Below are 13,775 nucleotides of genomic sequence, written 5' to 3'. Positions count from 1 at the left end.
TGACTTACAGTAGGCAATAATAAAGTGTTTATTGATTGATTGATTGATTGAGGTCAAATCCTTTTATCATAAATTCCAAGGAGTTACCTAAATTCTTTGGTGCTATTTGTTGTCTTGAACAATACTTGAAATAAATGGAGTGGGGGCAGCTAGGTGGCTCAGTGAATAGAATACCAGCCCTGAAGTCAGGAGGACCTGAGTTCAAATCTGGCCTCAGACCAAACACTTAACACTTACTAGCTGTGTTACCCTGGACAAGTCACTTAACCCCAACTGCATAAAAAAATATAGAAAGAAATGGAGTGCATTTTCAATATTCAGAGGTATTTGGGTCAATGTTGCTGGCTTTCTAAGAGGTGCTAAATGGTAAAAGATGTTATTTTACACACACACACATTTCTAGAGACAATGACATTTGTTTTCTGGAAGTAGGAATTAAAAACTATGCATCTAGGTGAAAGGGCAAAAGTTCATCTGGCCTGTATTAGAATAAAATCTTAAACAAAAGATAAATTACGGTATGGGTAAAGTACATATGGCTAAAATGAAACTAACTAGATTTTTCTACCAAAGCTGCCAATAGGTTCTCAAGGTAACATAAGGATTGAAAAATAAAAAGAAATTCCAGAATTTTTCTGCCTAGTGCCAATCAGCAGAAGCAAAGAGTTTAATCATATTTTATGACAGACATAACCACAGCAAAACTTTAAATGTAAAACCGGAAAAATCTTATTTAATCCCTTATAACGCAGAGCCATAGCGTCTTATTACGAGGCTCAGGTTAGGCATCCTTGACAAAGGCAGATGGCAGAACAGAATCCTAGGTTGGGATCTTTGTTGATAATCAACTCATCCATATCATTTTCAAAGAAGATGCCATTTACCATGCAAGGATGTCATCCAGACCTAATTGCTTGTTATAGGAGGCAAAGGATATAACATGCTTAGTAAAAGCAGATTTCTTTTGTTGTTCTCATATTCTGTGATGTAGGACATATCCAATCACAAAGAGATATTTGACGTGGCCAAAGAGACAGTGGCCACATCTGCGAAGGATATTAGAAAGTGTATAGGAGTGAACCACGTATAGGATGCCCCAGAAGTCTCAGTGCAGTTTTAAGTTTGGGACACCACAAATCTTGAAACTGCACTGAGACTTTTGGGACATCTATTGCTTGTTTCCATAAGAATAAATATTAAACTGTTTTTTTATTGTTATCTGAAAACTTACTCATTTTTTGCAAGAGAAGATAATAACAGGAATAAGTATTTAGCTTTAGCTTCTTAATATTTCTTTTTTTCTTAGGTTAGAATATGAAACTTCAGAAAATTCCTGAATAAAGCCTCAGGAAGAATTATATTAGCTTTTTTTTTCCTAAAAGTATTTTAATTTTAGATGCTTTTGTATTATCTATTAAATATATCCACTTAAAATTCTACACTAGACAAACAAATGTACCTTTCCAGAGACACGGACTATTTGAAATGCTTAGATGAAGCTTGGCAGATTATAATATTTTTCAAACATGATTTCCTTTCTTTGGTTCCCCTAATTTAGTTTACCAAAGGGTAGAACTTTTGGCCAGGTATTAAGAGAGAAATGGCAGTAGGATAGGGAAATCCTAGATCCTAGAGAAAATGTGCATAGTTCTGGGAAACTGTTCAACTGGAATGGGACTGCAGAGGGAGAAATCCCTCCAGCTGCCTCTGAGACATTAAAACCTTTGTTTCAAGTAAAGCAAGGAAACAGGTTTCTCTCCTTCTGGAAGAGTTCATTCCCAGGGCCCCCTTTTTCAGAGTGAAGGGATCCAAAAATAACTTGTTAATGACATTATGTGGTAAAGAATTGGCTGTGTAAAGTGTTTGTGAAGGGGAAAAGATGAAGTGTTATGAATTACTGGGTACCACAACACTTCACAGAATATGAAAAGGTATCACATTTAATGAAGGAATTTCCTTAAAATGCAGAGTCTCTAGCAAGAAGGTAACTATTAGCTTTTAAGGAAAAGATGTGATTAAAAGCTGGAAAATATGCAAGATATTAAATGAAAATACTCAAAGAATGGCATTAGGCTGTAATTGAACCTTATGACATGCCTTTAAAAATTAATATATTGGCATTTTTGATCACACATTTCCTCAATGCTATTCTTATTTCATTTATTGAATGATCAATGGAAATGTGATCTACTAACTAAAAAAAAAGAATAAAAATTAATATTTTAAATTCACAATTATTCACAATTATTCTTTCATTCAATAGACACTAATTAAGTACTGACTATGTGACAGGCACTGTGCAACTGGTATTTTTATAATAGCTGACATTTCTATAACGTAACATTTACAAAGCACTTTATATACGTTATCTCATTTAATCCTCACGACAAAAACTCAGTGAGATAAATACTACAGGTTTCAACATCTTCATTTTGTAAATGAGGAAATTAATGTTTCTGAAAGGTTAAATGATTTCCCCAGGGTCACACAGCTACAAAGCTTCTGAAGCCAGATTTAATACAGGTGTCACCTGACATCAGACCTAGGAATCTTTCCTGTGTGTACATATATCCCAAACACTTACGGTGCAGGGAAAAGAACCATGATCAAATCCTATGTAGGAATAGAGGAAAAACTGATGAGTCCTATTAAATCATTTAAACTAAATCCTTTAAATCAGCCACTTAACAATCTGATAGTGAAAACAGAAATTTCAGGTTTTTATAGGGAGGATGTGAAATAAGTATGAGATCACTGGTTTTATTTACTTATTTTTTTTTTTACCATTTATTTATTTATTTATTTTTACCATTGATTTTGTCAATAAAGCAACAAAAAAAAAAAAAAAAAGGAATCTTGCCTAGGGATGAATAGAAAGGAAATTTGCCCTAAGAAAAAAAGATATCTCAAGTTTCATCTTGGTAAAGAATATGTCTTTTCCTCTTTATCGACAGTAAACTATGGAATTCTAATAACTAAGCTAACTAAATAAAAATATCAATGATATAAAAGAGGCAGCCAACTAAATGTATTAAGGCCAAAAGAGGAAAAGCAACAACAACGGTAGAATTGAAGATATGTAATTTTCCTAATTTTCCTTTCCTATTCCTAATTTTCCTAGACCAGTGGCTAGGATACTGAGCAGTCAAATGACTTCTCGGGATACTAATTTACAGAAGTATTTCACTCTTTGAGAGTTTCTGATACCGATGAAATCACAGCCCATGCCTGCCCCAAAATTGTCGATCAATTTCATTCTTTGATGTAAAAATTGTAATTTACTGCATTATATTCTGGCATTAAATCTAAACCCTGACTAACCCCACAACATAAAATCGTGTACCATTATTAAGTCAGTCCTCAGATTCACAAAACATCCCACTCATTTTGAAAATTTTTATTTCCTTGATCTTCATTATAGCTATTTCCAAAGTCATTTAACAATTTAGGGAATATCTTTTCAAATCCTCCTTATGATTTCAATAACCAAGAGTTTTCATTTTACTTTTTGAGTTTGATATCCTTTTATGTTGATGGCATAACACTGGAAGCAATAGATCCATTTTCTTAGGGCCATGTAGACTGGTCCCTTTTAAAAATATAGATCATTTTGTATCCAGAAAAAAAATATATTTGCTTGTTCTTGTGGAAAAATGTGCTGAGTGCCAAACAACAGACTTACAATGTTAATAATGTAGGGTCGGCTGGATAAGTCCACGAAAGACAGTTTAACCTATAATGGACTTGCCATATGGTGTTGTATTAGCACTACAGGGCCTGTGTAGACAACTCGTATCATTATGCTTTGTTGGGAGAATGCATTCATGGCCCTGAGGAATATCTTTCTCCCGAAAAGATCAAGATCTCCTCCTCTGAGCTTCCCTACTTGCTGGGCAGTGGGAGATGGGGTGCTCCTCAGATCACTGGTATTTGTTCCTTGTGGCCCACAACAAAGGCTCCGCACAGTAGGATCTCTGGAGCAAGGGAAAGGGTGCAGGAGAGGGAGTTGGGTATGCTTCTTGGGTGGGCATTGTCCCTCTTAGTTTGTCTTTGACAGAGCCAGGCACCATGGTTTGCCTGCTTCTCTTACATTGCCACTTCTATAACTTCCTGTTGAGGTTTCTCTTTTCCCTGGCTACCTGGAGAACAGAAGAGTCTCATGACATCTTCCTACTCCTAAAGAAGCAAGCTATGCTACTGGGAACTTCAAAGGGTTGTTTTTGATAATGCCAACAAAATGAAGCACTTTCCTTTGGTTTTCCCATCATTCTCTGATAGTTTTTTTTTTCTCAGTTTAGGGGAAAACTGATCCCACCCTCAGATGTGAATGGGAGTCAAGAGAAAGGAAAAGTTTACCAAGAGCTTTAGGAGGTCTTGGCATGCCAGGGGTATTTTCAAGTACGGCAGTGCCTATAAAGCACATGATTTATCCATAAAAAAGAAGGTCTTAAATCAAGAATGAAATTCTATATTGCCAAGTCAGGGTCTGGCATTTCATAGGTTTGAAACATGTTGACTGCTTTTGGCAAATGTCAAGGCTTGACAGAAGACTTTCTAGGGGTCATGATAGATAATGAGGATCCTTAAGCACAACCTTTTGAACTATTTGTAAATGATCTGGATTGAGTTTTTTGTGGGATGTACAGCTATGCTAATTGTTTTAATTTTGCAAACGTTAAGCTGGGAGGAGTGAAAATTGCCATCTAGAACAAAAGCAGTCTGTAAGTTAATTCTTTGCCACCATTTCCCCCTTTTTGGCGAAGGCTGACTCTGAGTGCCAATTATTCCTTCAAATTTCTGATCGCATGACTCTGTGTGCCCCTTTCTTGTGAAGTTACCATCAAGGCGTAGATAAAGGAAATTCCGAAAAGCAAAATAGTCTTCCATGATGGTCATGAGGGATGTCATCTGGCAGAAGAGCAGCACTCGGTGATTGGTGGCCCGCAGCTTTGGCAGGATGCGGTCCAGGAGCTCAAACTTCCCCGAGGCTCGGTAGAGTTCAGCTCTGTCCCAGGAAAAGAGGGCAACCATCAGTCAGTCAGTCAGTCCAAAAGAATCTCATGACTTGCTTACTATATGTCAAGCACCGTGCCAAGACTCAAGACATCTCTCTCACTAAGACTACTTTGTTCCAATCAACAAAAATCATGTGTGTAAGATGGTGAAATGGCCTAGATATTACATTGCTTTTCTTGCCTGGAATCAAAACATTAAAGCATTCCATACAGGAGAGACAAAAGAGGAGGAACTGATTTTCCCCCTTCCTTTTGACTGCATTACTGTTTTGCCACATGTTCATTTAAAGAGTCTCTGTTTGGGGAGTAGGCAAAACCTTTGTTTACTGGAAAAAACTCAGTGGATTCAGATATTTCATTCTCTAGTCAACCAAATTTCCTTTTCCATTACCACGTGCCACAATGAGTCACTAAGAGTTGATTGGGGGTCTCTCCACGATCACCAAGAATTATAACTCTATTGGTTAGCTCCACTTGATATTACTATCAATGTTCCCACTGTAGCCAACAATATTAAACTCCATCTTTTGACTATATCATAGGGGACTGATTCCACTGTCCATTAATTTTTTTAAAAATAGCCCATCATCTATAATACCTGTAAAGCCTTTAATTTTCATTTGCAGAACAAAGACTTGTTTTTCCTTTGGGCTCAGGTTAGTTTTCAGTATATATTTAGGATGCAATCAGACAGATAATCATCCTCCATAAGGTACATTTTGGTAAGTAAGACTCTTTTGAAGGCTCAACTTACTCCAAATTCAAACGTACTATTTAGTACACTGAAGTAGATCTTTGTTCTAGAAGTAGCCATTTGTCCAGGGCAAGTAATAATTTATGCAGGCAAAGTAAATGAGATTGCAAATTTGATTTAACAGCTTCTACAGCTCCTAACAGATGATAGGAGTATTAGAACCTAGCAAAATCTGGGTTTTCAAGATGAGTGAATTTTCTTTTCTTTTTTTTTTTTGCCTTTTTTTGGGGGGTGGGTAGATGAGTGAATTTTTGCTGCGTGTAGGGAAATGCAGAAAAGTAGAACACAGGACAGGATTTTGTGAAAGGAAAAAATCATTAGACTTACCCATTGATAACCCCACTTGAGTAGCCCAGATGCTCAGCAAAGGATTCCTTAAACAGGAACAAAAGATGAATACTTTTAGCTTAAATCTTATCATTTGAACATAGGGCTCAGTGATCACTATGCACAAACTTATTTGTCAATTCATCTTGACATTCTATCCTAGTATACAGTAAAAAAAAAAAAATACAAAGGAAAAGTAGCACCAATTCATACGGAACCACTAAAGTCTTTGAATTCTAACCACAGCTCTGCAGTAATTTACTGTGTGATTTTGGGCACTTCACTTTTCTGCAATTCAGCTTCCTACATGTATGATGGGCTTTTCCACTTATTCCTTATGTATTTTTAATAATGATGGTGATGATAACTAACATTTACAGGGTGCTTATTATGTGTCAGGTACTGAGCTAAGTGTTTTACAATTATTATCACATTTGATTCTCACAACAACCCTGCGAGGTAGGTGATGGTATCCCCATTTTACAGGTGAGGCAACTGAGGTAAACAGGGGTTAAGTCATTTGCCCAGGATCATACAGCTAATAAGTGTCTGAGGCCGGATTTGAGCTCAGGTCATATGTAAAATAAATATATGCATATATACATATATAAATATATCAATAAATATATAAATATACAGATACATATACACAAACATATATATACACATACACATATATTTGTACATACTTATATGTGTGTATGCTAGCTTTCCCCCAAAGAATGAAGGTCCTTGAGGATTTATGTCTTGGTATCCCTAGTACCCACTAAAGTACCAGGCACGCAGAAGGTGCTTAAATACAGGTTTGTTGATTCTTTGATGCCAGACAACAACACAAACCTTCCCCACTGGGACGTATGCCACAGTGGATAGTAAATTGATGTTCAATTTTTTTTTTTTAAAGTAAACATCTTACAGCAATAAAAATATGAGTGATCATATATATCTTGAACTCTGAAATGCTAATTGGAAAAGTAATTTTGATATTTTAAGATTGACTATCAGACCTCTTGATTCCACCTTTAGAGTCAATTCAACAAACACCTGTCAAATACCTACAAAATGGTAGTTAACCACATGATTCGCATCGTTCTAGTTCTAGGGAGGAGTATTTTTCTTCAGCATAATTTTCCTGTCTTCATATGAATGAAACTAAGGTCTTCTCTGTCCTGGTAAGCATTCCCCAGTGGAATGTTACTTACTCCTTGTGTAACCTAGAGCAGTCTGCTTCAGTGCCCTAAGCCTAAGTTTTCTCATGTATGAAATGACAGATTTGAGTTCCGTGATCTCTATGGCTCCTGCCTGCTCCAAATCCCATGTCCGTAAGATATCACTTACCTAGAAACAGCAATCTACGTCTTTTCTCCTTATCTACTCTACTCACGGCAGTTTCTCCTTTAGCTTTAATGTCAGCCACGCTCCACAAACATAAGTTATAACTGTTCAGAGAAAGCTTCTGCGCTGGTGGTATTAAAACTGGACTGACCATAAGAAAAAGTCCTGACACGAGGAAACCCTCACTTCCCTGTGCCCGGGAGAGGCCAATTTCACATTTAGCAGAGTTGGATGGTTCTGCTTGAGCCTTTCCTTACCAGACATTGTGAGGTTCAAAAGAGATAGTATATATGAAAGTGCTTTGGAAAGTAAAAGGCTTCAGTGGAAAATATATGAATCATGGAGAATCAGTATTCTCTAAAAAATATGACCTACATTGTCCTGCTTTTATTCAAAATGGGTGTGCCCATTAGCTAGTGCATAACATTAGTGCATAACAGCTACGTGTGTGAAGAAAAATATAGAAAATTATGTCTTAAGTTCCCAGTAACTTTAATTTAAAATGAAATATTTTAATACACCAGTATAAAAATTTCTATTGAAAGTATGTGTCGGTGGGTGTGTTCTTTCACCCTTAGGTTATCACTTACAAATGCCACTTTTGTCACTTTATAACACTGTTATAATATACAAATGCCGCTGTTGTCACTTTATAACAACTGTGACAAAAAACAATTTGCACTGATACCTTGTAGTTATTGATTCTGGGAAGATATACCTAAGACAGTGTGAGTTTTCAATGAAATGGTTTCTAGGGGTTAAAATATCCAGTAAGCAAAAGGTTAACATGACATGACTCCAATCTTTGCCAAGGATTCTTAATCTGGGATCCATGAACTTGTAACCCAGGGTATTTTGTTTTATGCATTTAAAAACCTTACTCTGAGAAAGGTCCACAGGCTTCATCAACCTGCGAAAGGGGTCTGTGCAGGGCTGTGCCAGTAAATATTTAACAATTGCCTCTCAAGAAAAAAAAAATGTTCATATGGAACACTTCAAAGTTTAATCTGCATTATTTACATTTTTTTTCCATTACTTCATTAAATCTAGACAGTCAAGAAAAAGATAAATCAAGCCTGGTTTGAAATGTTTGACATTTCTGAGATATAAATAGGCAGCTAAGTGGTATGGTGAATAGAGTGCCAGGCCTGGAGTCAGGAAGATCCATCTTTCTGAGTTCAAATGTGGCTTCAGACACTTACTAGCTGTATGACCCTGGGCAAGTCACTTAACCCTGTTTGCCTCAGTTTCTTCATCTATAAAAAGAGCTGGACAAGGAAATGGCGAGCCATTCCAGTATTTTTGCCAAGAACAACTAGTACTCGGTGAAAATTTAACAATTGGCTCTTGTGGGTCAGTCCAACCTAGTTCTAAGCACACCCCTCGGCCTAGCAAAAAAAAAAAAAAAAAAAGATTGAGTTCCTGCTCTAATCACTTCTAATCACTTTCCTGACTCACCCCTTTGTCCTGTTAATATTATGTTTGTGTGTATCTCTAACTCACCATAGTCAGTAGCTGTGCTGTCAAGTTTCGGTCTAGAACTAGATGAAACCTCAAAGACCATTTAATCCAACCACCTCATTTTACAAAAAAAGGAAACTGAGGCTTATGGAGGTCTAGTGACTTGCCCAGGGTTACACAGGTATAAAACATCAAAGGCAGAATTTGAACTCTGATCTTATAACCCCAGAACCAGCATGCTTTCCACTTGGATTTAGTTTAAGACTATGTGCTTAGGGTGCTTATGCTACCATTGCGTGACAAGAGGAAGTCCTTGTGTGTGTCTAGATTCCCCAGTGGGCAGGTGAAAATAACTATGTCCCTCTAGGTAGGGACTGTGTTTTTCATTCTCTCAGTCATCACCATACCATGGAGAATATCCTGTGAATGGCATATTCAAAGAATCCTGCTGATTAATAACACTCCCAAAAGGAAGACAGAAAAATCCTCTATGGAATACTTGGGAGCATTTCTATGTTACCAGATGTTCTAAGGTCCAAATGATCAGCCACCATCAGTGCAGTTTTCACTTTTCTTTAGTGGGAGCAAATAGCTTGACAGGGAATTTCTTCCAATTTCTTCAGTACAACTTTCTATGGTAGTCCCACAACAAAAACAGCTGTAGGAGCAAATAATTAAAAAAAAAACCACACCTGTTTTCCCCCTTTTTCTTCCTGTTTTCTTCACTGGCAAAGGGAAAAAACAACAGTGGCTCTCTTTCTACCCCACTGAAATCAGCAGCTCCTGCTGTTGTAAATTACTGGCAGTTTGGGAAATTTATTCAGATAAAGTGAATATGGCTGAAATTGCTCTTTTCCCCCAAAATAGCTTGTAGTAGAGAAATGGAGCTTGGGATCCAATCAGGAATTTATTTCATAGTAATGAGAAACTATGAAAGAAAAAATAATCTTAATGAGGGAGAGTAAGGTAAGTAAATGTTTAAAGTTATATCTTATGCTTAAAGAATGTTTATTTTCAAAGCACACTAATACATTATGTTCTCATTGTCATGTCATTCTCATAAAGAAGTTAGACAAATTTGACATTATCTTAACTCATGGTAACACCCTCATACAACAAACACTTACTAATTCTACTTTCTGCAAGGAACCTATACGGAACCTACCCTATGTAGCACAGTGGATACAATACAGGGCCTGGAGTCAGGAAGACCTGCGTTCAAATTTGACCTGGGACACTTATCAGCTGTGTGACCCTGGGCAAGTTAAACCTGTTGGCCTCAGTTTTCTCCTCTGTAAAGTGAACTGGAGAAGGAAATGGCAAATCACTCCAGTATCTTTGCCAAGAAAACCCAAATAGGGTCAGGAAGAGTCAGACACACCTGAACACCAAGGTCCTTCCTTTGTATTGTTTCATATGGAATTCTAGGTGCAAAAGTAATGAATGCCATGTGAATGCACAGTCAGCAAAGTTCTATCTCCAAATTCTTGACCTCCAGTCTATCAGAACATGCGAGTCTGACTTTAGAATCTAATATACATTTTCCAACACAATTTTTCTTATCCTGACAACTATAAACAAAGTGGGGACAAACTTACCTCAATGTGTTGAAACATATATGGGTGATTGCATATCTTTCTCAATTGCATGATAGTGTTCATCAGTGTTTTAGCCCCTCCTTTGCCCTAATAATGAAAAAAAAAGCAAAAAGGGATATTCACTAGTAAATAAAGGCTCCATTTGCAGTTAGAGGGGGTTTCCAATGAAATCTGAAGTTAGAAGGGTCTGCCTGCCACAAATGTCCTCTAAATAATCATCACAACTCACGGCAGTCAAGTTCTCACACCAGAGAGCAGCCTGTGAGTTATGATACAACATATTCCTTGTGATTAGCTCATCCAGAACAATGAAATCCCAGCCACAGGAGCTGTGCCAAACTAGTGGCTTTGTGATGTGAGTGGTTATTCATAAGTGGTCTGAACAGACAGAAGCAGAATCATTTTATTCAGGATCTCAAATTGGGCTTAAAACCTTCCATATGCTATCCTGCCACCTAGACAGAACACAAGTCTTTGCACTTCTGCACATTAACTATAACTAAGAAAATAGTCACAGATGAGCTAACTGTGTTGGTGTTCAGATGCTTTTCCTTTTATTCTTCTCTCATTAGAAGACAGACTTTCTGTCAGCCAAAACAGCACCAAAAGGAACCCCACAAACTGGCATCAGCAAAGAAGCTCACTATGGTTATTCAATAGGTAGTCCGTTAGGAACAATACAGTCTCACGTCTTAAGTGCGATCATCTTTCTTGCATACCTTCTTATCTTTCTCTGAACCATCGGTGAGAAGAATCCCCTTAGCTTGCATATGGCGGTACAATATTTTCTGTAGAGCTGACATGTCACATTTGATCACATATTCAACCTGTGTAAAAAAGTACAATAGGTAAGAGCAAAAAAAGGCTATTACAGTGTTCTAAGAACATTAAGGAGTCACAACTGCCGATTCTTCCTCCTTTTAAAAGCCAGTGTTCCTGCCGCCATCATGAAAGGTTCCTTTTTATCTTAGGAGTCAAGAAGGGAAAAAAATGGAAGAGACTGCTCACCTTATTGTTGGAGTCAAGCCACATCAATAATTTATTATAATGCTTACTTCAAAAGGTTATAATTGGGGCACCTGTCTACAGAGATTTCTTGTCCTGGCCAGATCTGAGGGAGTTTGGCTTACAATTATCCAAACACTTTCCAACAAAGCAACCCATAAAAGAGATTTTTAATGTGCCTTTTCTCCCCACACTGTATGAACTGAAAGGGTTTTTAGGAAAATCAATGAATGGCTATTAGTCTATGATTTTCTTTTTTAGATGTGTAAAACATTTTTAAAAGGTCAGATGTGGCTGTGCATAATGCCAACACTAGAGAGAAATTTCCTTATAGCTCTAGACAGGGTAGCAGTAGCCACATTTTGGAGACCTGAGAAAATACAGCACACCTACTCCAAAAGATGAAAGGTCAAAGGAAGAAAGTTTTTTTCTAGCCAGATATAACTTTATGACCAGATAAGGTAGGGAAAGAAATCTCACTTGCTTTCGGTTGGAATACAACTATAGTCCAATACAAAATAATAAATATGAAGGTTATTTACATGTTGTTTGTCACACACCTGCTAGAGACCCAATAATACCTAATGGATAAAATCTATCCACAGAACTTATTCATGTTACTCTTTTAAAATTTTTGCAATTCCAAGAATAAAAACATGGTTTTCCATAATAGACTCACACATAGAAAACTGACAAAATGTGATTAAAAATAAATTAATAATCTGCCTAATGTTTACTTAACGGATTAAAAGTGATCAGGTGATTCTCTGCTCTGCAAGTCAGGAGCAGGAGGTCCCAGGTGAAGATAAATTGAATTTTAATTTAAAGTTTCTTTGGGAAGAACCTATCGGGCCAGCTGGACCTGTCATTGGTGGTCTTTTTCACTACTTCTGATGTGCCAAATTAGGTTAGAAGAAAATACGCACTTTTTCAGAAAAGGCTAATAATACTACAGGAAAAAGAATGAGCGTTAACTTTCTGGAAGTTTCAACTCAGTCCTAAAGTTTTAATGAACTGCTTGAGAAAGGAAAAAAAAATCATTCAAAGTTAATAGTAAACGGAAATAGTTTTGGATACCTTATCACATTCCAATTTGGAAACCACACCAACTTAATCTTTTTAAAATTTCTCTATATCAGGGCAGCTAGGTGGCACGGTGGATAGAGCACTGGCCCTGGAGTCAGGAGGACCTGAGTTCAAATCTGACCTCAGACACATAACACTCACTAGCTGTGTGACTCTGGGCAAGTCATTTAACCCCAATTGCCTCACAAAAAAAAACAAAACAAAAACAAAACTCAAAAAACAAAGAATTCTCTGTATCAACAAACACAAATTAAAAAGTCATCCCAAGAATATCCAATTCAGTATAAAGCTATAAGGGTTTTTTGGTCCCCACTGCTCCCCTTTATCTGCTGTATATAAGGGATAAACAGAATCATTTTTTAAGTGATGTACAGACCTAGCCTAACCAGAGTTTAGATAGAAGAGCAGTCTTCTATCGGGTTGCTGATCAGCTTGGTGATAGGATATTAGGGACTAGAGTTTTGTTTTAGTTTTAAAAGGCATTTCTTGTTGGCTGAGCATGTGTGTGGAAAATTAGCCTTTAAAGTATTGGAAGGAATAACATTTGGGAGGCAGATTACAAGAGGTCCTGATATCAATAAAAAAAATCAAGTAAACATATACTTAATACCATATCCAAGAATTTACAGATGATATTTAAAAGGCTAAATCAGGACATTGAAAATTGAAAGATTATTATGAGAAACTGTTTTGCTACCAGTGATCTTTACATATTTGTAAGAAATCTAAATCTTTAAACCGCTGGATTTGAAATTGCCCTTTATCTATGTTAGTTGGCGGCTTATATTACATATCCCCCCTCTCTATAATACTCTTCTGTTTCCTCTCAAATTATCCTAACATTACCCATCATCCAGAGTCTATCTCAAGTCCAACGACTGTGGCCCAGACTGATCTTTTCTATCAAGTTCTATTGTACTTGCTGTCTTCAATATTTATGTCCCAAAGTAAACTTTATCTTTCCTCCTAACTTATTTTCTAACTTCATTGTTCTGAAAGCAGTACTCATTCTCTCATTCAACTAAAATGGAAACTTAGGAGTCATCATTGCCTTTCTCCTTTCTCACTCCTCTTCCCTTCCATTCAGTTATGAATAGGTTCAATTATCACCTCTACACAAATGACTCCCAAATGTAGCTGCCTGGCCTTACTCCCATTTCTCTGTTTCAGTCTCACTTCTCCCACTGCCTTCCA

At 36.9% G+C, this 13,775-nt stretch overlaps 1 protein-coding gene across 5 annotated transcripts in view; it reads right to left on the bottom strand.

Annotated features, from left to right (window-relative positions):
* The window catches only part of SMARCA2 (SWI/SNF related, matrix associated, actin dependent regulator of chromatin, subfamily a, member 2), a 216,091-nt gene that overhangs the window by 90,775 nt on the left and 111,541 nt on the right, over positions 1-13,775 (bottom strand). For all 5 annotated transcript variants that reach the window (XM_027839554.1, XM_027839553.1, XM_027839555.1 and 2 more), the window contains 4 exons: positions 11,210-11,317; positions 10,491-10,577; positions 6,097-6,143; positions 4,839-5,005 (listed from right to left, as the gene is read on the bottom strand). In XM_027839554.1, coding sequence (XP_027695355.1) covers positions 4,839-5,005; positions 6,097-6,143; positions 10,491-10,577; positions 11,210-11,317 — 409 coding nt within the window. The remainder of the gene's footprint in view (positions 1-4,838; positions 5,006-6,096; positions 6,144-10,490; positions 10,578-11,209; positions 11,318-13,775) is intronic.

This window comes from Vombatus ursinus, unplaced genomic scaffold, assembly GCF_900497805.2.
Source record: "Vombatus ursinus unplaced genomic scaffold, bare-nosed wombat genome assembly UNPS02014832.1, whole genome shotgun sequence".
NCBI lineage: Eukaryota > Metazoa > Chordata > Mammalia > Diprotodontia > Vombatidae > Vombatus > Vombatus ursinus.
Note: the sequence above shows the minus strand (reverse complement) of the source record. Positions and strands in the feature narration are given on the sequence as shown.